Source organism: Pyrus communis, chromosome 7, assembly GCF_963583255.1.
Source record: "Pyrus communis chromosome 7, drPyrComm1.1, whole genome shotgun sequence".
Taxonomy (NCBI): Eukaryota; Viridiplantae; Streptophyta; class Magnoliopsida; order Rosales; family Rosaceae; genus Pyrus; species Pyrus communis.
The window spans coordinates 14,211,353-14,235,136 of NC_084809.1; the positions used below are offsets into that span (position 1 = coordinate 14,211,353).

General features: G+C 35.3%; 2 protein-coding genes and 1 pseudogene across 2 annotated transcripts; 1 reads left to right on the plus strand and 2 right to left on the minus strand.

Annotated features, from left to right (window-relative positions):
- Positions 1–2,167: 2,167 nt before the first annotated feature.
- Positions 2,168–5,390, minus strand: LOC137739647 (transcription factor MYBS3-like). Its single transcript, XM_068479292.1, has 3 exons — positions 4,968–5,390; positions 3,200–3,408; positions 2,168–2,883 (listed from the first exon to the last, which is right to left on the minus strand). Exons 1-3 carry the CDS (start codon positions 5,293–5,295, stop codon positions 2,365–2,367), a joined length of 1,056 nt encoding a protein of 351 aa, XP_068335393.1. The 5' UTR covers positions 5,296–5,390; the 3' UTR covers positions 2,168–2,364.
- A 3,769-nt stretch (positions 5,391–9,159) lies between these two features.
- Positions 9,160–9,338, plus strand: LOC137740606 (small ribosomal subunit protein eS30z/eS30y/eS30x-like; annotated as a pseudogene).
- A 4,307-nt stretch (positions 9,339–13,645) lies between these two features.
- Positions 13,646–20,398, minus strand: LOC137738718 (NADP-dependent malic enzyme-like). The gene is made up of 20 exons (XM_068478189.1): positions 20,126–20,398; positions 19,545–19,816; positions 17,548–17,668; positions 17,364–17,438; positions 17,116–17,267; positions 16,915–17,020; positions 16,709–16,774; positions 16,451–16,546; positions 16,279–16,350; positions 16,086–16,169; positions 15,901–15,999; positions 15,646–15,693; positions 15,448–15,501; positions 15,259–15,357; positions 15,026–15,115; positions 14,715–14,792; positions 14,540–14,614; positions 14,361–14,451; positions 14,147–14,275; positions 13,646–14,052 (listed from the first exon to the last, which is right to left on the minus strand). Exons 1-20 carry the CDS (start codon positions 20,153–20,155, stop codon positions 13,964–13,966), a joined length of 1,926 nt encoding a protein of 641 aa, XP_068334290.1. The 5' UTR covers positions 20,156–20,398; the 3' UTR covers positions 13,646–13,963.
- Between the last annotated feature and the right edge of the window lie 3,386 nt (positions 20,399–23,784).

The following is a 23,784-nucleotide window of genomic DNA, read 5'->3' on the forward strand; positions in this document are numbered from 1 at the left end:
TTCCCTAAATAAAATTAAGCAACAAATTAGGTTGAGGTCGGGGACTCTTTTACGTTTAGTTTCAATATTTCCAAAACTGCTTGAAAATGTTTTTTAAATTTACAAAAAGGCCCATGCTGTGTCTTGACTGTGTCCAAACTGTGTCTTGACCGTGCCCAAACTATGTCTTGATCGTGCGTGTCATGACCGTGTCCAAGTCATTGACCATGTCCAAGTTGTGTGCGTGTCCGAGGTGTATCGGCGTGTCAAAATATCCGACACTCAAACACTTTGGAGTTTTGGAGTGTCTGTGCAACCTAGTCCTTAAGCATCACGCGGGTGAACCTCATCACCTCCTCATTAGACTTCACATCCCATATGCCATCGCTCGCCAGTATCAAACATTCATCTTCCTTACTCCAGGTTGTAAAAGTAACTTCTGGGTCTAAAATAACACATTTCTTCAGCCCATGGTCATCTGAATCAAAGACATATCTAAGTATGCATGCATATTATTTAGGCTAAAAGAAAGTTGCTTAGTTGAATCACATACCCAGTAAATATTTGTTTGAGTTAGCGTAGTCTCCATGATGAAACTTGTATGGTTCCAAACCCAATAAACACATATTTAGAAAATGTAACAGCTTGTCTATAAGGGTTCCCCAACCGACAGAAAAAGTTCACAGAACATGTTTGATTTAAACAAGAGAGATTAAGGTTTGCAAAGTCAAAATTTGGTACAGGCTCTGCCACACAAAACTAAATGAATTTAAGGTTTTAAGAAGTTAGTGGTTCTCGACAGGGGTAGAAGAAAACCTATGGCTCAAGTCATATTGAGAATTCCCTCAATCCTAGGGCATCCAAGGTACACGATTTTCTCTATCGCTGCAGTGATTCTATCTACTTCATCGTTCTGTCGAGCTGTAAGAATATACAGTGGCAACGTTTCTTCATAAAGTGATCAAATAAGTTGAAATTGCACAAGCAATATATAAATCATAGGCTACTTCATCGTTCTGTAGAGCTGTAAGAATATACAGTGGCAAAGTTTCTTCATAAAGTGATCAAATAAGTTGAAATTGCACAAGCAATATATAAACCATAGGTTTTGACAGCACGTTTACAAAAGTTTTGGAAGGCTCAGGTCAGCCTTCGCCAACAATACCTTACAATTGACCTATGGGGTTCCTCGTCTTAAAAATTTGTAAAACTATACATTAGTGGGAAAAATAGCAAGATTACAGCAGGATATTTACCTACAAAGTCCTATGATACGAAACTCCAAACAATATATATAACTAAACTAGAAAAAGATGAAAACTAATGAAAATTTGAAACAATGAAGGACTCGTCGAAATATCTAATGAAAATTTGAATAAAAAACTAAACTAGAAAAAGATGAAAAATGGAACCACCAGAACCTATAGTGTGAGTCTGGTGGCTCTGATACCATGAAGAAAGTTAAGATTCCACCATAAAACCAACTGGCTATATGAGGAGTAACCCAACTTCTTATAAGTCCTTGCAAGGTTTCTCCTTTCACCAATGTGACTCTTTTTACCTCACATTCTCACACGCCCCCTCACGTGTGGTGAAGCCTAACAGGTGAACAATACGAACGGGGTGACGTGGCCCAACCTGGCTCTGATACCATGAAACTGAAATATTTGAGAATTGAAGAGAAAATGAATAGAGTAACAAAGAGAAAGATGAGCTAGAGAGAGTTTAGAGAGATAATTATGAGACTTGTATTCAACACAGAATGATTACACAACTATATTTTTATAACAGAAATCCTAACAACTCTAACCAAATACTAATAGACTTACTAATTGTATTGCTGACTTGTACAATCATTTAACTAATCATCTAACAATGGTGGGGATCATTAATAAGCCATGCACCCACATCGAGCATGGTGACAGTCCCTTAATTAAGAACGCAAGAGTGTAGCATCTAGGAGGTTCCTTAAGTTTTGCAAGCAGAACTAGAGAACAAGGCACGAGAGAAAGAAAAAAAATAATAATAATAATAACAATAATATATAAAATAAAATAAAATTGTTTTAGAAAAATCAAAATAAAAACTAAAAACCAAACGGTTATCAAATGAAAGCTTTCTCTAATTACGTTGCCATATCAGCTTGTATGCTAAGAGTACAAGAAATTCAGATTTCATAAACAAAAGGCATCACTAAGTTACCAAATTCATTAAATTTGAAATTTCTGGCTGTTTACAATTAGAAAGAATAGCTATCTAGCCTATGTTATTTATAAGACTTCAGATCATTGCAAAAAATAAAATAAAAGAGAATGTCTAAGATAACATTATAATTGTACAAAACAGCCGAAAAAGAAGACCGAGACGCTGCTCCATTTCGCCAATTCAGACTGCTTGGATCGCACTGCTCTTGCCTTTGCTCAAGTCCGGCTCACTAGCTGGAGCATTCGGGTGGAATGCCGACTGCCTTGACGGCTCTCCAAGTAGTTTTAAGGAGAGAGGCGAAGGCTCCTTCAGTCCTCTTTCCGTCTCTCCGAGACTGAGCTGAGACATGCCCAGCGCATCCACATTGACAGGCTCCTTAGGAACGATAGGAATTGGCCTTAAGACCGGTTGGCGAGAGGGCTCACCAACCATTTCTCTAAAGGGCCCTGCACTTGGTGCCCAATATGGCCAAGGGTAGGACATATAAGCTGGGACGTAAGGTGGAGGCATTGGCCGGAAACCATTTGATCCCATTGCAGGCTCGTGATCGTGTTCTATTACTGTTTCTTCATGTGTGGTTTCCATGGGTTTGCTCTCTGAGCTGAGGGAAAGATTTAATGAAGGTAGTGAGTTTGCATCTTCAGAATCTCCTTCCCAAGAAGAAGGCAGAAAAATTTGTTCTTCTGGCAAGGGAGGTGCCTGGAAAACAGATAACAAACAATGCAAACGAAAGTTTTAGTATCATTATCTTAACCTCATGGCAGAATCTAACACCAATTTATTTGACAAAATTACATAGTGATAGGACGAATAGCTCTAAACTTATACAATAGCTAAATCGCATGCCATCGATCATCTTTACGCAATACATTCATCTTTTTAATGAAAGAAAGGGCATTTTTACCACTTACCATACGATGCCTAATATAGAGAACCAGATTCTGTGTCTGATAGCATGATCACATTTGTGAGTATAACATTTAAAAAAAGAAACAAATTATGGAGTAAGACAAACCATATCGGGAACCATGTCAAATAGGCTGGACCGCCTCTTTCTTCGTGTAGCATTACTCTGTCGGATAAAATACTTCTGGGCATGGCTTGCCACCTGGGTGGCAGTCCTAGTAGTCACATAACTCCGTGCTATCCCACGCCAGTCTCCCTTCCCCAATTTCTGGAGACCAATCAAGAACATTCGATGCTCCTCTTCTGTCCATGGCGTTCCTGAGAACCAAAGCCAATAAAGATTGATTATAAACCCTAAGAATTGATCAATAAGTAAGACTGGGTTGCAAAACATGGTGGACATGAAGACAATTATAATACATTTTACAATGATTTTATGCAAGCAACAATTCAAGTTCTGATATGATAACAGAAATAGTTCATTGAAGAGAGGATGACCAACTAAATGAATTGGACACACCTCTGTACCACAGGAAGAACAATCCTTATTTGGATTGCATAAATAGGGTAAAAACAAATTTAGTACTAAAAAGGACTGGCCCATCTGATCTGACCCATTCACTTGCCTATGTGCAATTATCAAATGCATGACAATCAAAGAAATTTTCAACAGAAATCACATCAAATTGCAGAGCGTAGGCAAAAAGTTGCCCCCATTTTGGCTGAGTAATCATGGAGAGCATTTGCCAATAGATTCAGTGCAATACATACATTTCATGAAAATTTGGAATAAGAGAATTCTAAGCATAAAGCAATTTCATTTCCAAGCAACATGCAGAATATGATCAGAATGACACCCTATACTTGGATGAATCACAATAGAGGTAAAATGCTTACTGGATAAGCTTGAGCCCCTAGAAAATGCTACCCTTAAAGAGTTTTAGCATACTCTCCGCTGCCTAAGTTAGCTTCAAACAAGGCAGCTCCGAGAGCAACACATAGAGCTTATACCAATCATCTGTATCAGGAAAGTGGCTACTTATTCAGATTTCACTCAAAAATCACAAACAATTTTATGTTCTTGTTTTTTTATGAGACATGACTCTTGAGTCCTAAGAGTAACCTTTTCTGGAAGATAACATATTTAGTTTCATAAATGTTTGGAAGTTCTTGGTTATGAGGATTAAGATTCTTTCCAGTTTGATTAAGATTAGATTTAGTTTCCTATTCTATTTTGGATTAGGATTTACGACTAGTTTCAGAACGTTATTCGAGGCACTATAATACAGCCTTTGGCCGATTTTATGAATCGTCTAAAACCCCAAAATCAAATGCATCTATTAGCTTGTCGGGGCATGTTAAAAGTGCAAGCATGTGCTCCTGTTCAAAGACCACTAAACTCCAGGCTTGAAAGCAATACAAACACAAACTCCAAGCAATACATGCACACAAACATAGCCCACAAACAATGTCAATGACTTCAAATGAAACCGCGAAACCGATGAGTTCTTGAATTAACCCCATTATTTGAAAAGAATCCAAACCAATGAACCCAGAACAACAAAGACCAAGTCAACATGAAAGACGAAACCATGGAAACGAACAGCTCATCTTCCTCGAGAAAAGCACATATACTTGTGCATTCAATTTAAAGTAAATCTATACATAATAAACACAAAACCAATACGTATACAATAATGTAATTCTGTCAGATTATTTCAAATTTTCAATCAAAATTTTGACTCAATTCCCAAAAAAAAAAAACAATAGAATCAACTTCATGCATGTGAAAGTAACAATCAAATTCAACAAAATCAATAGAAGATAACGACTTTTGCTTCGAAAAATTGAAATGAGTTCGGAAAACGGAAAAATACCCTTTTTACGATCGCCGCGGCGATTGACGGAGGAGGAAGCGTGGGCGGGGTCGTCGGATAAGTAACCGTCGGGAACGTGAACCGGGTCATGGAGCGGGTCGGAGCTCGGGGAGTCCGGGTTCGGCGACGAGGAATGGTAGTGCGCCGCCGCACTGGATAAATTTCCCATGCTGGCGCTCTTCTTAATGATCGAGCCATCGGTGAGCCTCACGCCGAACAGCTTCACGCCGCCTCCTAAGGAGGGGGAGGAGGAGGAGGACCCGACACGCGTCGGGCACGTGCGCGAGTTGTGCCCGTTGTTGCTGCAGTGCGAGCAACGCCGAGTCATTTTTCCTGACTCGGCCGGTTCGGCGATCGCGACTCGGGCCGGGTCAAAGATCAGCGGGCGAGGGAGAGACAGACGGAGAGGAAGAAGAGATTGGGTTTAAGTGTGTTACAAAGAGAGACCACGAGAGAGGGATTTTATATGGGAAAACCGTAGGGGTAATTTGGGGATTTTGAGAAAAACGGGCTGATTAGAAGGAAGCGGTGGTTATAATTGGCGGGATATTTGCGAGTGAATTACGGTTTTGTCCCTGTGTAGGATAATGTTCTACTTTTTTGGGTGTCTTTCCTGGATCTTGGTTGGTGATGGGTTTTACATTTCTTTTATATTTACATGTTGTTGGTGAGAAAAATGAGGATTGGATTTTGATATGTTGTTAGAATATCCTTGAATAGATAAGGGTTCACGTATCATTTTGGATACTAAACTACTCAAATCAATTACATATGATTTCATAGCTCGCCACTTAATATTATGGTCTAAAGGTATTATTTTCTATTTATAAGTGAAAGATTTAAGTTTGATTCTGATCAAAAGTGAAATTGAACCATATTATTATGGCAAACTCATTGTAAAGCTTACTCACTCTCTCACCTCCTAATGTAGCCTCTTAGATGATTGTAGGACTATTTGAGTTGGAATAAAACTACTGTCGTTTCTTTTTAAAATACAAAAAAATTCTTGTTATTTTCGTTTGATTTGTTAAATTTGATGACTAAAATCAGAGAACGGTGGATAGGAAAAAAAATATATGTAGGTATCATTTTGCTAAAATGAAAATGAAAACCAAATAGAATGCAAAGTTTGCTTTGTAGTTACTAAATATGTAGGAAGTATGGACAAGAAAGTCATCTTCGGAATTTTATGGTCAACTTGGATAACAACATCTTTCATGGTGTATGAAGCTACGGAAACGTGTGGTTGGTATGGATATAAATCACAAAAAACAAAGGTTTATCTTAATCCTAAATTAATTAAACATTTTGATGCTACTTAAATTAAGGTAAAACACGTTTTCCATCTGACCAAATTGCCAAAACGATGGAACAATGGAATTGAAAAAAAGAAAAAATTAGGATCCAGTCCCTAGTCACTCATATTCATAGACTGAAACTTTATTGGTTTTCAATTTTTTATCAAAATCCCTTGGCTTTGTACACCTCAACATTTTACTATTAAATACTTCCAAGTCACCTTTTTATTTTTTTACAACAAATTTTAATTTATAATTTCTTTCACATCATCAAGTTTGTAACTAAAAATCCCAAAATTTTGTCACTCAGATTTATGTTTATATTCAAATTCAACATTATTATATTGAATATGTATCTTCAAATTTAAATTTCACCAAAAAAATTTCAAACTTATTTTTTCTCCATGACCATCATATTGCAAAATCATAACAAATGACCATTATATTGCTATGAACGCAATTTTAATTTCATTGGGTACATTCTCTTCTCTTGTTCCTTAATCCATGTACCCAAATTTTATCCTACACTACCATTGTAACTTTTTATTCTAAATTTTTTTTGTACCCATATATGTAGAACTTTTTCTTATAAGATTTATATAGTATAAACGTTAAATTTCCAATCTTATAGGATTTTGTATCCCATAAATGTGCTAACTTATTTCATTTAATTGCTTTAAATGTTTGGACAAAAAAAATTGCTTTATAGGATGTCTATATTACAATAGTCAATATAATGTTTACTTTAAAGTGAGAATTGTTATTAGCACTCCAAAATTTTATTTTACACTTCTCACAAGTGTATTTTTCTTTCTAATTATAGAAAATTTGGAGTGCTGGTTGAGATTTTTGGAGTGCCAATAGTAATTCCTTTTAAAATATAAAATAGTTGATATGGAAATTAGAGTGTTATGATTAAATTATGTAATAATAACCTTATGTAGTATTGCTTAGGAATAATAATATCTTGTTTAGTCAATTGCTTAGGAATTTAGTGTTATGATCAAATTATATGTGGCATTGCATTCAAGGTTATAGAAATCAATTTGGATGTGAAATGGCCACGTTAATATTCTTTGGCCATGCAAAATATGCTACGTGGAATTGGTGGTACCCACATTGCATTAGGACATGGGGGATTTTTAGTCTGCGCAGGACATAGAGTGATATTCTAAAAATGCTAAGTGCTACTCGGACGGCAAACAGAGGCTTAGCGCTTAGGCGGCTAAATGGATTTATGTGAATTTATTATATATCTTATAAATAAGTGTCTATTTACACTTAAAAAATAAATAAATAAAAATAATAAAAAAACTATACTTGTATGAATAATAAAAGAATGATAAAATACAAAAATAGAAGTAGAAGAATACACAAAGTATATACATCCAAAAAGTTCAATATCTAATAAACAGTAAGTATATAATCATTATGAGGAGGATTATTGGATAATATACTAAATTCTTCTTATTTATGATCCTTGCATTGGATCGAACATAGACTAAATTATTTAACCTTATTGCAACTAGTTTATTTCTTTTCTTTGTATATATCCTCTCAAAAGTTCTCCAATTCGTTTCACTATTGGATGAACTTGTAGTAAATCAATCATTTGCAAATTAGGTACACCATTTTCATAAGTATACCACCATGAAACCAAAAAAAGAAAAAAGCACACAATTAATAAAATAATTAAAAAAACGCCTAGGCAGCCACCTAGCTCTAGACCGATATTTCGAAACGATTTGCCCTATATCACGGCGGGCCTTCACCGCCTAGGCCAATTTTTAGAACACTGATAAATAGTGAACTTGTGTTAAAAATTTGACAACTTAAAACATAAAAACTTCCCCCGCCTATAGAGTAACGCTTGGTTAATACCTGTGTTGTGGACACAATAAAAAAATTCTCTAGATAAATGGGTCAAAGTTTAATGGTTGAATCATTGTCCTAACGTGTAGGCTATGTAAATGTGTCTGTTCCAGTTCCAAATTTATGTAATCCACAACGTGAATATATGCTAATTATGGTCTGTAAGTCTACAAATATTTGCGGATACACCTAGAATTCATGGTAGCCTTTTTCTTTTGATCGAGTTGGAGCTCCAACAAGGTTTTAATGAGGTCACGTTTACAATACATCATTGACGATAGGGTGAAATTCATATAACCAACACACCGCCTTGCACTGCAGATACGTAAGGTTTAAAACCGATCCTCTCCGTAATACTGAGTTGCGTTCCTTCCAAATGCTCCAAATAGGAACAAGTAATATATCAAAACTCTCTCTTGATAAAGCACCTCTGCAAGTTCTGCCATCCAATCCAATACGTCTCCAGTATGTCGCCCTTGCTCCTTATACCCAACGGACTTGACAACCAACTTGAAGATGTTCGAGGACAATTTCTCATCAAGTGCACCATTGTTTCCTCCTCCCTATCAGAGAACATACACGTCGACTCCATAGAGACCTTCTTCCTCAAATTGTTACTTGTTGGTAAAGCAGCATCTCCAAACATGTACCTTCACTTTCTCAGGAACTCAGGCTCTCCACAAGTCTTTCCACAAAAATTCACCTCTTTTGTCATCGACGAACCACTAGTTTCATTCCAATTTGTATCTCCAGAAGGCCTCGTCAAATGATCGGCACTTTTCATTGTAAACGTCCCGCTAGGCTCCACATTCTAAATTAAGGTATCAGGCGTTTTAAAAATGCTTAATGGTATGCTTTTTATCAATAAGTTAAATCTAGAAATAAGTTACATAGGTTTAAATAAAATTCCTCTTTTTAAAATTATGAAAAAGGAAGAAAACATAACAGCGATAAACACACACATACACCTCGTCGTTATCAGTCTCTTTGCCGACCAATAGCAACGGCATCTGCAATCAGCCATGGGTAAGGTTCACGGCTGATCGCTCGCACGTGTTGGGAAGGTTAGGGGTCAGGCCCCAAAGGTCGCCAAGCAAGACAAGAGACGTCCAGGGGCTGCGCCTACAAGTGCTTGCAGCACAACCCGGAATTCGTCACCGCCATTGTTGGATTCGGGAAGAACAGGGGGCCTAATTGCTGATTACAGATGATGTTGTACTCAAGTTCTAAAAGACACTAGGCGCTAGTCGAGCGGTAGAGTGAAGCCTAGTGATTAGGCAACTGAGCGGCTAAACAGGCCTAGACGGACTAGGCGGATTTAAGTAAATGTATTAGATATCATGTAAATAAGTACATATTTATACTTACAAAAATACATAATTGTATAACATAGATTGCAAATTAAAATGACATATAGATTACATATTGAAAATATGATAAACAAACATATAATGAATGTTCATCCAAGTATTCAACAAGTTGTTTACAGTTTATTGAACAAAAATAAAATCCAAAATGAAAGTTATCGATTTTTTGTTCCTGACCTAAGCTGGTTTAGACGGACTAGGTTGATGTTTAAGAAGGTCTAGGCATATTTTTTTAATTTTTAAACACTTAAAAATTAATCAGAACGATGATCAATAATCTAACGTTTAAACGGAGATTTTCAGAACAGTGGATCTACTGCAAGCGACTGCAGATGTTGCACTCAAATACAATTGAAGATTGCAGATGCAAGCGATTTATTTTTTTATTTTTTATTTTATATTCTAAAAGAGAGAAACTAAAATTCAAATCTAATATAAAAATAGAGAACACGTGTCATTGAAAGTACCATCATCCACATGGTGAATTATCGATTAATTTCTCAACTAACCCACCCGACAGTATGTTTTCTATACCTCCAATTAAGGAAGTTATCCAATTAAAATTTTGTTTACTTTCAGATTATCCAATCATGCCGACAATTATAATTCTCAAGGTTTCGTAATGTGAAAGATAAAACTATGAATTATGCAGGGCGACCGTTTGTTTGAGGTCAACATGATTGCAACTTGCAAGATGGATGGATGAAATACAATATGGACGATATAATTCTTGTTCCATTTTTGGATGGTGGATGACTAGGATTAATTGGCCAACTCCTATTCTAAGACATAGTAAAAATCATATTAACCTCTCATTTTTATGTTTTTGAAAGATGTAAATATGAGTTCTGGAAATATCAATTTGGTATTCTAACTAACGAGATTCATTCACTTAAGATGTAAATTTACATTTTTCGGACAACATGAGTATTTTGCATCTTGCGCATTAGAGACCTTTCTAGCCTACAAAAAAAAATGTACGATACATATTCTAAAACATTTTGCATCTCTTGTTAGAGATGCTTTAAGTGATGATGTTTTGTAACTATAACCGACCGAACCACATCCTATATTTCTCACAATCTTAACCATCCAGTATCTTATTTTGCTTTAAGTCGAGTGACACGTTTCTCTACTTGTAAGTGTAAGTGAGATATCTCAAATTCGATTTTCATAAATAATGAGTTTTATATAAAATAATTGCTAATGCATTGCATGACTTCGTTTAATCCGTATTAAAAAAAAAAACAAATTTTAAGGGGTTTTAATATTAGGAAAACTAATGAAAATGACTTGAAAACTTTGAGTTTTAACAATAAGAACAAAATAAAGAATAAAGTGAATAGTACCATGATTGACTTTTTAGTGTAAAAATGTGGTTTTTCATTAAAGTAAACAGTACCGGAAGCTTTTCATTAAAGTTCCCTTTAATATTTCGGTTCTACATCAAGATATATGAACGAAACAAAATGATAACAATAATTAATAAAATCAAGGATCACATATAAATTTTAGGGACAAGGATTGTCTTCCCTGCCACTTCCCGTGCCCTCTTGTTTATGTGGTTACGGTTAAACCACGTCAACATTTTATATTACTATTCATTTTTGTCTTATTATCTTTATAAAAAAATAATATAAAATGTTGACGTGGCTTAACCGTGACCATACAAAACAATAAGACACGAGAGAGTACTGAAAGTGAGAGGGTAGATAATCCTTGTTCGAATTTTAGAGGACCACCTTCATGGATAGGTTTCCAATCACAAATTAACAACATTATCATACGAGGACAAAGAAGTTAAAGTTGATTCGTACGGACACGTGAGATGAGAGGTGAGAGGAAATGAACGAAAGAAAGCAAAGTCAAGGTTTGCAGACTAATTTTGTTTTCAAATTTAGTAGGCTTTGAAGAGAGACAGGAAATAAAGTAGGTTATCTTGGTGTTTATTGGAGAGATGAACTTCCAGGAATCCCTCAGTTTTTGACTTTATTATCTTATCTTATCTTTAGTAGTTACTAAATGTTTTTGGGGGTGTGAACGTGAATTTGGATAAGCTACTTTCTTCGCTTCTTATGAATTATGTGCATGTGGTGTTTCTAGAGGTTCTTGGGGTACACATGCCGGATTAGGGGTGGTGTGAGAGGGAATTAGAGGTAATGTTAGGGAAATTAAATTTTGTAATTTAAATAACATGTAAATTAATAATTAGATTATTACGTAAGCGAAGCGTTTAATAAATGTGTTCAATTCTATTGATGACATATCATTTAATTTATAATTTTTTTTCTACAAATTTAGTAGTATAACTAACAATTTAGCAATGTGGGGTCGGGGAAGGTTTTCGATGTTTATGCCTGCGAGGATGAGCTGGTTATTGAGAAGATTTGAGAGATGTGATTGAATGTATTGATACATACTCACTTATGATTAGGTGATTGAGAAGATTTCTTATTCAACTCACATAAATGTAAAGATAATATCGATTTGTGAGTAAATATATCGACCATGATGCAAGTATATTGTTTATTTATTTATTTTTTTTTTTAACAAACAAGATTATTTACCCTAAGGAGGTAGGAAAGTGAGTTAAACCCCATAATAGATTAGCTATAATAATATGATTAAATTCACCATTGACAAGAATCAAATCTAATACCTCTCACTTATAAGTAAAGAAAAATATCATTAAATGACAGTATGTTATTTAATTTTGAAAAAGTATATTTATACATTTTTATCGTTTGAAAAAACTTATTTTCCCAAAATTCTCTCCCTTCATCTATCATTTACTTTCTAACAATGCGATATTTTATTATAGAAAAAAATTATTTGAACTCATATAACTTCACTCTACACACAACTTATTTATTTATTTAACAAACAATATTATCTATATTAAAGGGGAGGGGATGAACTTATTCTTATAATGGGCTAGCAATAAGTGAAAATGGAATACCATCAGTGTAGTATCCCACATCGCCCATGAGGGCGTGGTCTTTGGGCCTTATATATCCATTGCCAACCTTAAGTTTCAACTAGGCCTTTTGTGGACTCCCTGAGGGGAGAGCAGGCGCTGGCTACGGCTGAGTACCGGTCCACAGAAATAAAACCGTGCAGTAGCTCTGTCTTCGGGCAGGGAATGCCAAAGCGGACAATATAGTTGGAGCTGAGGGTTGGGATGTAACAATTTGGTATCAAAGTCAGACTCACGGTCGTGGTGTGCCGACGAGGACGTCGGGCTCCCTAAGGGGGGTGGATTGTAGTATCCCACATCGCCCGTGAGGGCGTGGTCTTTGGGCCTTATATATCCATTGCCAACCTTAAGTTTCAACTAGGCCTTTTGTGGACTCCCTGAGGGGAGAGCAGGCGCTGGCTACGGCTGAGTACCGGTCCACAGAAACAAAACCGTGCGGTAGCTCTGTCTTCGGGCAGGGAATGCCAAAGCGGACAATATAGTTGGAGCTGAGGGTTGGGATGTGACAATCAGACCATAGTACTAAGTGGCTACACCCAACTTAAACATTAAATATGAATTATCTTTTTACCCTATTGTATAATTTTCATCACCTGCAAGATGAAATTAACAACAAAACTGAAATTTACAATAAACACACCTCCAATGATCAAACCATAGCACAATTTTTCTCTTACGTTTTATTTTGGCTAAAACTCGCAAACGCTTTAATAAAGAAAAACAGGTTCGTTTCGAGGGATGGATGGTGATTTGGAAGTTTTAATCCTCAACTAAGGTATGAATTATTTTATGTAAAGTTTTTCTTCTTTGATTTGAATTATTTTTGTTTGGAGTTTAGGAGTGTATTGCCTGAAAAAGTTCAACCTACATAAATCTACGACTCAAATAGAAAACCATCACTGGCACCAGCTTTCCTTTGAATCGGTCTAAACGATTTCTTGATATGCCAAAAAATGAGGTTACATGAGCTCAAATTTTATTTTCCTTTATTTAAGCCACTCTATTCTTAGCTTATCATTTCATTCCACCCATCCCTCTCACTCCTTAAATTGCAAGAACACATCTATCATTTTCTCTCCAACCAAATCTAGGCTAAGATACTGTCCGTACTTTTGATAAAAGGACGATACGAATATGAAGCGATTTTCAAAATGAGCCATGAAGTACGATGAGAAAGGAGGGGAATTGCATGACTGAATGACGTGACGAAGTTTGCTGTTTGTTCAGTAGAACATTTGGGGATAAGAGTAACTTAAATTTGACAGTTCAAGACATTTTTCAAACTATATTTTTGACTCCTAACCCAGCTACCTGCACTGCGCCCATCCTACTTCTCATGTACCACATAGGTTACATAATAACAGACCAAATGAGATGCGAAAAACCAAAGGCAAAGTAAACAATCGAAACCACAAAATAATCGATCCGTTTCAACTGCAGTTGTTGACCTCGGTACAACAAACCGAGGTAACTTCAAATAGTTTACCGGAAATTTCGATAGGAAGGGCTGTACATACAGCTTTCAGCATACTTCTCCAGATCTCTTGGTTCGGGGAGGCGGGTGGCCAAACCTAGAAAAGCCAATTGTAGAAATATTAGACATTTTGGCCTATTGTTAAGTAGCACCAAATCTTACAAGAATAGAGCCTCTAGATATTGACTAACCAAGTTCATATGATTTTGCAGCTACTTTAGCAGCAATATGTGCTGAAATCTTTCTGATGTTTGTGAATGGAGGGTATATGAGTCCCTTGTCAAAGTCTTCCTGGCTCACCATTGAAGCCAACGCTTCCGCTGTTCCAAGGAACAAACATGACATAAGGTCTAAAGGCTTAAATAAATTAAACACCCTTTACATTGATATCTTTTGTGCACTCACAAGCTGCCAGAAGCATGTCGTCATGAACACGGATAGTACCAGACATTATTAAACCCAGACCGAATCCAGGGAAGATGTATGCATTGTTTGCCTGAATGACAACAAAATAAATGCCAAAGTCAGTCCAAAGGTATTACATATGTAATACTGGACATAATCAGATTCTCTAGAACCAATACCTGGCCAGGATAGTAAACCTTCCCATTATATTCAACTGGCGGGAATGGGCTTCCACTACAATATATGGCACGACCCTGAAAATAATACGAGGAAGGAAACAAAACATCGGTCTCTAACCATCAAGTGTACAGTGAATGATACAATATTAAGCAAAACATGCAAAGGCCGTATTACCTCAGTCCATGTATATGCTTCTTCCGCGGTACATTCAGATTGTGATGTTGGATTGGAAAGAGCGAGAATAATAGGTCTCTATTAGCAGGTCACAAAAAGAAATGGTCAGCCCTTACATTCTAGAGGGAGTAAATGCAATTTTTCACTAAGGCCAATAAAATGAAATTTCTCAACATGGCCATTAAACAAACTGATTTCTTAAATCCATACGAACAAGAACAGAAAAAAAAAATTCTAAAATTCTGGTCCCCGTATATGGATGACGGCCAACACAATAAACAACTAAAGAACAAATTAAGGAAAAGAGATACCTCATTCAGGGAAGCCATAGCCTCAACCACTTCTTTAGTGAATGTTCTTCCAACGCCTGACGTTCCAATTAATACTGTTGGCTTGATTGACTGATTGAAAAAGGACAAAAAAGTATAGTCACTAAAAAACTTCTGCTTTATTTATATGCACTGTTATGTTGTTTGTGTGCTGTCAACATATATGCATCTGTGTGGGAGTGGAGAGAGTGAGAGAGAGGATAGAGATTTCACACCTTAACAGCATCTACAAGTTCCCCGACTGGTTCATGTTCATGAGCCCAAGGCTTTTTAAAGTGTTGGAGTGAATCCAACCGAGAACTGACAATCAATCCCTGCAAATGAATTTCTTACCAAATGAAAACTGATGGAAAGAAAACAAAATCCTATTGCAGACAGCAAGAATTTAGATCAGCTCTCTGTACCTTTGAGTCCACAAGCCAAATATTCTTGCGGGTCTCTTCCACTGGGGTATTTGTCTGCAATAATTCAGGTGCTATGTATCAAACACTATTCTAATTATTTGAATCTAATACATCTCTTTACAATAAATACTGAGGATCTTTCTTAGTACATACTACATGCTACATACAAAGCAAAAGAAACAAATATTAGCTTATAACCTGCTTGGAAATTTCAAGGGCTATGAGTTCTGCTATGCCAGTGCCGGCCTGAAACCATTAAACAAGTGAGAGTGTAAAACACAACAACAAAGTCCTAGAACATGGGATATCAGTAAGGGTTCGAGAACAAGGACGAAAGAAAATATATGTGAAAAAAAAATGAAAAAGAGGTGAGTGTTGGTTGAGGGAGGGATACCCCTTCGACTACTCTTTAACATTAATGAAAAGGATCCCTCGACTAAGGAATGTACTCACCTCTCCAGCACCAAGGAATAAAAATCTGTGTTCAGATAAGGATCCCTTTACTAACTTCAAAGCTGCAAGAAGCCCTGCAAGAACCACCGATGCTGTCCCCTGGAATGAATTACTTACACAAGCATTAGTGTTGTGCTGTTCTCAAGTGCTATAAATACCATTACTACAAATCTCTTGCAAATTACCTGAATGTCATCATTAAAAACAAGATGGGTTGAGGCATACTTCGCGAGCAGATCAAAAGCATTGTGGTTTGCAAAGTCTTCAAACTACAGAGCATGACAAATGAGCTTAGGAAAGGTATAGTTAAAATGAAACAAAGGACTGAGTTCATCAGCACAGCCAAAAAATTGAAAACTGACTTTGTCCACCAAATACCTGAACAAGAATTCTCTCCCCGTAATTCTGCTTGACTGCAGTCATGAATTCATGCAGGAGTTCTGCATATTCCTAAAGAAAGAAGAGCAAACCCACTTGGGTAAGAGAGAAAACAACATAAACCATCGCAAATGATTCGAACAGTAAGCAAGCAACAAAACATGTCATATACCTGCCCAGTAGCCCTCTTTTGCCTCAGCCCTATGTAAAACTCATCATTCAACAGCTTCTCATTGTTTGTACCAACATCAATGGTTACAGGCAAGCACTGAAAAACATAGAAAAAAATACATATTCACTTAGAATGAATATTAAAGATAACAGTGAAAATGTCGAGGTCCTCTAAACATCTTTCGGAATAAAAGAAATGCCATACAGTTATTTTGGGGTTATGTTGGAAAGAATAGCATTGGTCATCACAGATACTTACAGCAGAAGGACGAACTCCTCCAAGTGCCGTATATAGAGCAAGTTTACCCACAGGTATACCCATCCCCTGAGAAAATATCACATACTGTTATCAGTTGACTACTTACAGGGAGTACAACAAGAACATGCAACATTCTCTTTGAAAGCAAGGTATCTCATATTGCTTTCTATCACCACGACTAGAAATTTATTTTTAATGGTGTTTACATGAGAACCAAGATCCCCGAGCCCAAGGATCCGCTCTCCATCAGTGACAACAATGACTTGAATATTCTGCTCAGGCCAGTTCCTCAATACTTCAAGAATCTTGCCCCTTAAGAGATTACAAAAAGTATAGCAATAAGCTTCAATCCAATTTGGAAGTGGCCATCAAAGCAGAGAACAAAATTAAATTGCAATGAAACATACTTTTCTTTCAAACTTATGAAAAGACCCTGTGGTTGCGTAAATATGCTTCCATATTTCTGGCAAGCTTCACCGACAGTAGGAGTATAGACAACTGGAAGTAATTCCTCAACATGCTCAATAAGAAGCTTGTAGAATAGCTTTTCATTTCTCCCCTGAAAGCATATGTAATTGAAAGTTTAAAAGTCGCCATTTGGGTAGCAAAAATTAATGGGCTCAAACAAATATATCATTGAAATGATTATTGGTACCTGAAGATCCATCATGGCAATATACTTCTGCAGTGGAACTTGATACTGACGGATACTATTTATCATTTTCTTAACCTGCCAAGTAGATTAGCGATTTAGAGTCTAAATGATTATCATTTTTGTATAAAACAAGTATACAAAAAGTGATGCAACTCTGCAAGCATGTATAAGCTGATTAGAAGACCTGAAGTTCTTGAGAAATAACAACTGGGGGAAGAAGGCCACGCAAGTAGTGGGCATCTCTCTCTTTCTCTGTGAAGGCAAGACCTTTGTTGTGATGTGGAGATCGTATCAACGTATATCCACTGCAGGGAAAGACAAAAGAGTAATTTATACAAGGGTGCAAAGAATACAAATAGCAAAGAGAATTTCTGTGTAAGGTATACAAAGTTTAACACACAACTACATCGAGAGGTTGGGACCAAAATTGCATATAACATAAAATTAATTCTCACATTTCTTTGGAACAACCTCCAAAGGTAAAATTCATGCAACTTAAACTAAGGAACAAAAGATCATTAGCGAACAAAAATACATGTCCATTTCACCAGAAAATCATGAAACACGTTCAGCCTAAATGAGGTGGAGCTTCTTTTATCATGCCGCGTGTAAATCATGGCCCCACCCCCACAATATGGCAAGTGAAGCACAACCATATAAGGTTGCATTAGACTTTCTTTTTGGTGGCTTGTTAAAGATTCTTCTTAACATTTTGGTTGTGTGTGGTGCTACTTTTTTTGTACATATGTCTAGTCGGATACCCATAACTCAGTTACCTAATTAAAGAACCGAATCATCAATTTTCACCATGTACCTAAAACTGTCATCAACAACAAACATCTACGTGAACCAGAAAAGTATTTGACTTCATTAAATATCCATTAGTTTTCCTTGGAGAAAATTAAACATCTACAACATCCAAAACAATTTCGCAATCGAGGAAGTCAATCTAAAACCCATCAAAATTCTCAGAATACTTTAAAAGAAGTTCCAACAAAACGAGTTACAGAATATGATATCTCACAAAAATAATATATATATATATATATATATATTTATATATATAATTCACTAATACTTAGAAACTATGCAGGGACTCTCATAATTTCATTAATACATTACACACACATTGCAACTAATTTGTTGTTTTTGGGGAAACTTGATATAAGTCCAATTTTGAATAGTCCAGTTTATTAAAATAAGTCCAATTTGTTATATTTAATTATTTAATTATCAATAGTTATCTGTTCAATGATAAAATTTATTATAAAAATCAAATTTCTTCCCAATTATCTCTTTGCTTATTTCTTTTTATTTATCTTTTTATTATTTCTCGTTCTTCCTCCTACGTTAAACCCCATTTATAGATTTTATTTTTAATTTTTATAATCAACCTATATCACAGGTTAATTATATTTATCTACCTATATGACAGGTTCTTTTTTTATAATCAACCTGTCACAGATTAATGTGTCTTACTTGTATGTATGTTATGTTTTTTCTACATTTTAATTAGGTTTCATATCTCACATATAGGTATTATATACATTCATATATTTGTTACTTGAGTTAGGGTAGAATGTTTTGTAGATAAATTTATGTTAGTATATTAGTATTTTTGTTATAAGATATTAAATATATTCTTTTGGAGTTGGAAAATGCATAATATTAGAAGATTTTAATTGATTTTTAATATTTTTAGAAAATATAAAATGAGTATAAAAGAAATAAAAACATATAATTAGATATCTGGACTCACTCCTAAAAACACTCTACATTTTTGGACCTGGATCTAAAAGCCCCTTTGTTTTTTAAACGCTATATTTTACAGGGTGTGAGATTTAGAAGCAACACAATGAAATGCCACAGCAATTGGGTATCAAATTCATCGTCATCCACAAGAGTGAATCAAAAATCTGACTAATCCAACAAGACCATAGTACTAAGTGATATATTAACTAATTAAGCAATTGCCCTGTCAATTCAGCAAGCAGCCCGCAATATGTAAAGATATCACTAAATAACATAAATGATGTAACTTGCACAAAATATAAAAAGGCAAAAAAGAACATAGATTTCATCGAAATTAAAATAATTTAATAAAACCAGACCACCTTTAACATTAAACAAGGATAATATCAATAACAACCGTAAGCATAATCGATCTTTGCTCTCACCCACCTAGCAACCGAGACACTCCAGGGTGTGACAAATTGGTCCTCGGTGGCAGTATCCTCACCGTACACGTCTTTTACCCCACCATGGACAGTGGATTTCAGCTCAACCACCTCGGATTCGGTCTTCACCTCCTGCAATGTGCTCTCCATCACGACGCTGCCGTTTCGGTCACCTGTCCGGGCTTTTGGGATCAAAGCCACCACTTTCAGCGACGCTGGCCGCCGCTTCTGGCTCTGAGAGAACGGGCTTGAACACCCAGCAACGGCCGGGTTCCCCTGCAACAACAAAAATTTAATTAATTAATTCTCAAAAAATTAATTCACAATAATCAGATAAGTAAATTAAACGAACAATTTGAAGAAAAAAACCCAGAAATGAAAATCTCATTCACCAATCAGAAAGTCGAAAAGATTTGAAATTTCAATGCGGGGAAGAAGAACAAGGAAGACCCATAAATTGAATCTTTCTTCTTTTTTTCTTTTCCTTCTGAATTTTGATTCGATTTTTTTCTTTTTGTGATTGAATTTTTGTGAAGTGGGTGCGCTTGAAATTGTGATCTGAGAAATGGGTTTGCTTTATATTACCAGAAAACAGCTTCTATTCAAGGACATCATGGCGACGGATTTGTGAAAGGGAGAGTCTTTCGCTAGCCTTCGTATTCACTACTGCAGAAACAGAGAGAGATAGTGTGCAGGAGAGGGGGAGAGAGAGAGATAGAGGAGAAGAGTCTTTCGGCTCGATGAGCTTTCCTTGCTTACTTCTTCTCTCTGTCTCTCTCTCTAATACCTGAAATTTGTGAAATCAAATGAGAGAGAGATCAAGAAATGGGAAATGAAGCAGCTCAGAAATGTGAGAGTCCCCTTCTCCTGCAGAATTATAATTGTATACCAATTGGTTTTTCTCCCAGATTACTGAAACACCCTTGCATTTTTATTTCTGTATTTAATAATTAATTTCACTTGCGTGTATGATAGGGAAATAATTTTGTATATTAAACTAAAACCTCTATATAACGTTGAGACTAAATTAATTTTATTATTGTAAGAAATTGATTACTTAATGGAGGTGTATGGATAAAAAAAATATTGCATGGACGCAAAACACTACATTAGTAGTGAAGCACATTAGATTTTCAAATTGACATTGGGAAATGTAATTGTTATTAACACTTTAAAAATCTCATTCTACACTTCTCATAACTGTTATTTTCTTTCTAATTATAGAATATTTGAAGTGCAAAATAAAATTTTTAAAGTGCCAATAATAATTTCTTTAAGAAAATAGACACATAATCCTTAATAGCTAGCTAATGTGTGTGTGTTTGGAGTGCGTCCTTAATGTTACAAGTCCCATGTTAAGAAACTGTGAACATGATTGAGGAGCAAGAAGTATTTTGGCTTCATCAAGAAAGAGTCTATGTTACAAGTCCCATGTTAAGAAACTGTGAACATGCTTGAGGAGCAAGAAGTATTTTGGCTTCATCAAGAAAGAGTCTATGTTGATGAGTTATTACGTACCCCGTAAACACAAATACTTCGCATCAATTCTAAATAATAAATTATTCTCTCATACATCTTTAGAGAAATATCTTATTTCATTTTAAAATTATTATTTGTAGCATTGCATTTTTTTTTGTTTACATATTGATAATTTTTATGTGAAGGCAAAGTTTTAATACGAGACATAAAAAAATATACTATTCCTACTTTGTTTAAATATAAACAATGCATGTGTTATTATTTAAGTAGAAGGAAGGCAAATAAACACACGATTTTTTCTATACATCAGTTTGTAATTGTATTATTTGTTTTTCATTTAATTTATTTAATCAAATGATCATAAACAAAATACAAAATCACGTAGGGTTGTTTCAGTTACCAGAAAAATTATTTGTGGTTGTGATTTGATTATTTGATATTGACAACGCATGTGGCAATCCAAGGGCACGATTGCATTTGAAAGAGATGGAGCCCAACGAAAGGGAAGATGGAGAAAGGAGAATGGATAATGATGCGATGAGGCTCACAGTAAGATGCCATGGGGTCTTTGTGCATGGGGACATTGACATAAACGTAGGCAGGGTTTTATTTTTCTCATTGAGAGGTGCATTAGGGTTTGTCTTCATTGTAAACTTCACATAAGAACTCTCAATCATGTGATTCATGGCTGAAATGCAGAGGCAATGGCCTGGCCTTCTCTTTCAACAAGGAGAAATTTAAATTTGCCCAAGATTATTGGGATAATCCAACCTCTTGTTTCCATTTGCTTTTATGTGGATTTTTAATATGCATTTCATTTTATTTATTTATTAATCATTACTATATGCATTGCCTCAAATTTTTTGAGTTTATTTTCTTGGCTAAAGGCTTATTCAAGTTGTTTGAATTATTAATGATCCAAAAGCTTGCATTTGTATGAAAATAAAGAAATTTCAACTGATTTAAATACATTTTTTAGGTTTTCCAACCAATGTGTCACCAAAATTAGAGAAGTACCAAGTTCCAATATTTGTATGGTTTTCCCAATACATTTTCCTAAGCCCCTAAATCCATCGCAAATGTGATAACCATTTAATCAAAAGTGTACTTTGGCTCCACAAAACTATTGAGGAACCTCCTCAGAACAGTTCATGACCGATTCAAGGAATGTTGTGCTTAGACCATCTCTAATGGTTGGACTAAAAACTAAATATTTTAGCCCGGAAAATTTAGCTTTTAGCCCATAAACAGTTTTTCTACTCCAACCGTTCTAGTCTAAAATTTTAGCCCGGGATTATTAAAGAATGAACTTAGACTATTTTTTTTTTTAAAAATAAATATGTAGACTATCGCAAATTAATTTTATGAATATTTTAATCTAAAAAAATTTAAATTCTGATAAATATTGGGTGGAGTCCACTCCGATTTTTGGGCTAAATTTTGGGAGGAATTTGGCCTTGGTTTAGCATTTAGCATTTAGCCCAAATTTTCCCCGTGGGTTGGAATGGGTTTGGGGGGAAATTTTGGGGGGTAATTTGGCTTTTAGCCCACGATTGGAGTTGGTCTTACGAGCGAAATTGTTCGTATTATAAAATATTTGTAAAGATAATCTCTGTACAAGATCAATTGAAACTAAGGCAATTTAGTAAGATAATTGTAGTAAATAAATAAAATGTTTATGATACTTATACCGACTCTGATAATATGTTTTATATAATTTGATGACTAAACAATCTCATATCTTATTGACAATTTTGCAGAAATGATATTTACATAGTTATTAATAATATGAATAATTTCAATTATAAACAAAAAGTTCCATGAATTCATCACGGACTATTTTTATATAAGATTTCCTCCACAATTTTGTCGAGCCAATCATCTCTCTGTAATCAATAAATATTAATCTCAAATGTTATAATATCTCTGTAAGACGAAACATAAACCAAGAACAAGTAATATGAATTACTGTGATTAAAACAAAAAATGATGTTCATTAAACTAATGTATGGAGGAGTTCATACCTGCATATGAACTCGAAGAAGCAGCCACATCCAAGTTTCGCTGTAAGGTTGCAGTGCACCTTCTCCTCTCTCCAGTAATCGGTTTGCTTTAACTAAATCGGTTTGCTCTAACTAATAATAGGTTTTAGTTCAATGATAGAGCGTATAAACTGTGAGAGCAGAGGCTACTATATATACACAAAATAATCCTCACCAATTCCCATAAGGATTCCCTTCCCTTATTAGAATCCTTATAGACAACCAACATAGTGTTTCAGCATAACATGGATTACAACTCCATTCTCAATAAGACTTCCTATCCAAACTTGAATCAAATAACTTAATCCACGGATTCATACTCATGCTCATATTCTAACAAACTTGAATCAAATAACTTAATCCACAGATTCATACTCATGCACACCATACACCAATACCAAAGTTTTTTTTTTTCCTCAAATGATAAATTTTGTTAGGTTAGATATTAGATTAGTCACTGACGGGATTTGAACTCACGCCGTCATGCAACTTTTCAACACCTTTCCGCCACTGTGGTAAATGACCCTTTGCCACGAATATCAAAGTTGGGAGCATTTAAAGTTTCTTTTTCTTTTTAAGGTAAGATAACTCATCATTTACATGAGTTGAATCTAAAACCGTAATATTGAGTGACAAAAAATATTTAATATTTACTTGTTCATAAAGGGTGTTGTCATTGGCACTTTAAAAATTTTAGGGAAATTTTATTTGGACCCATGTAAC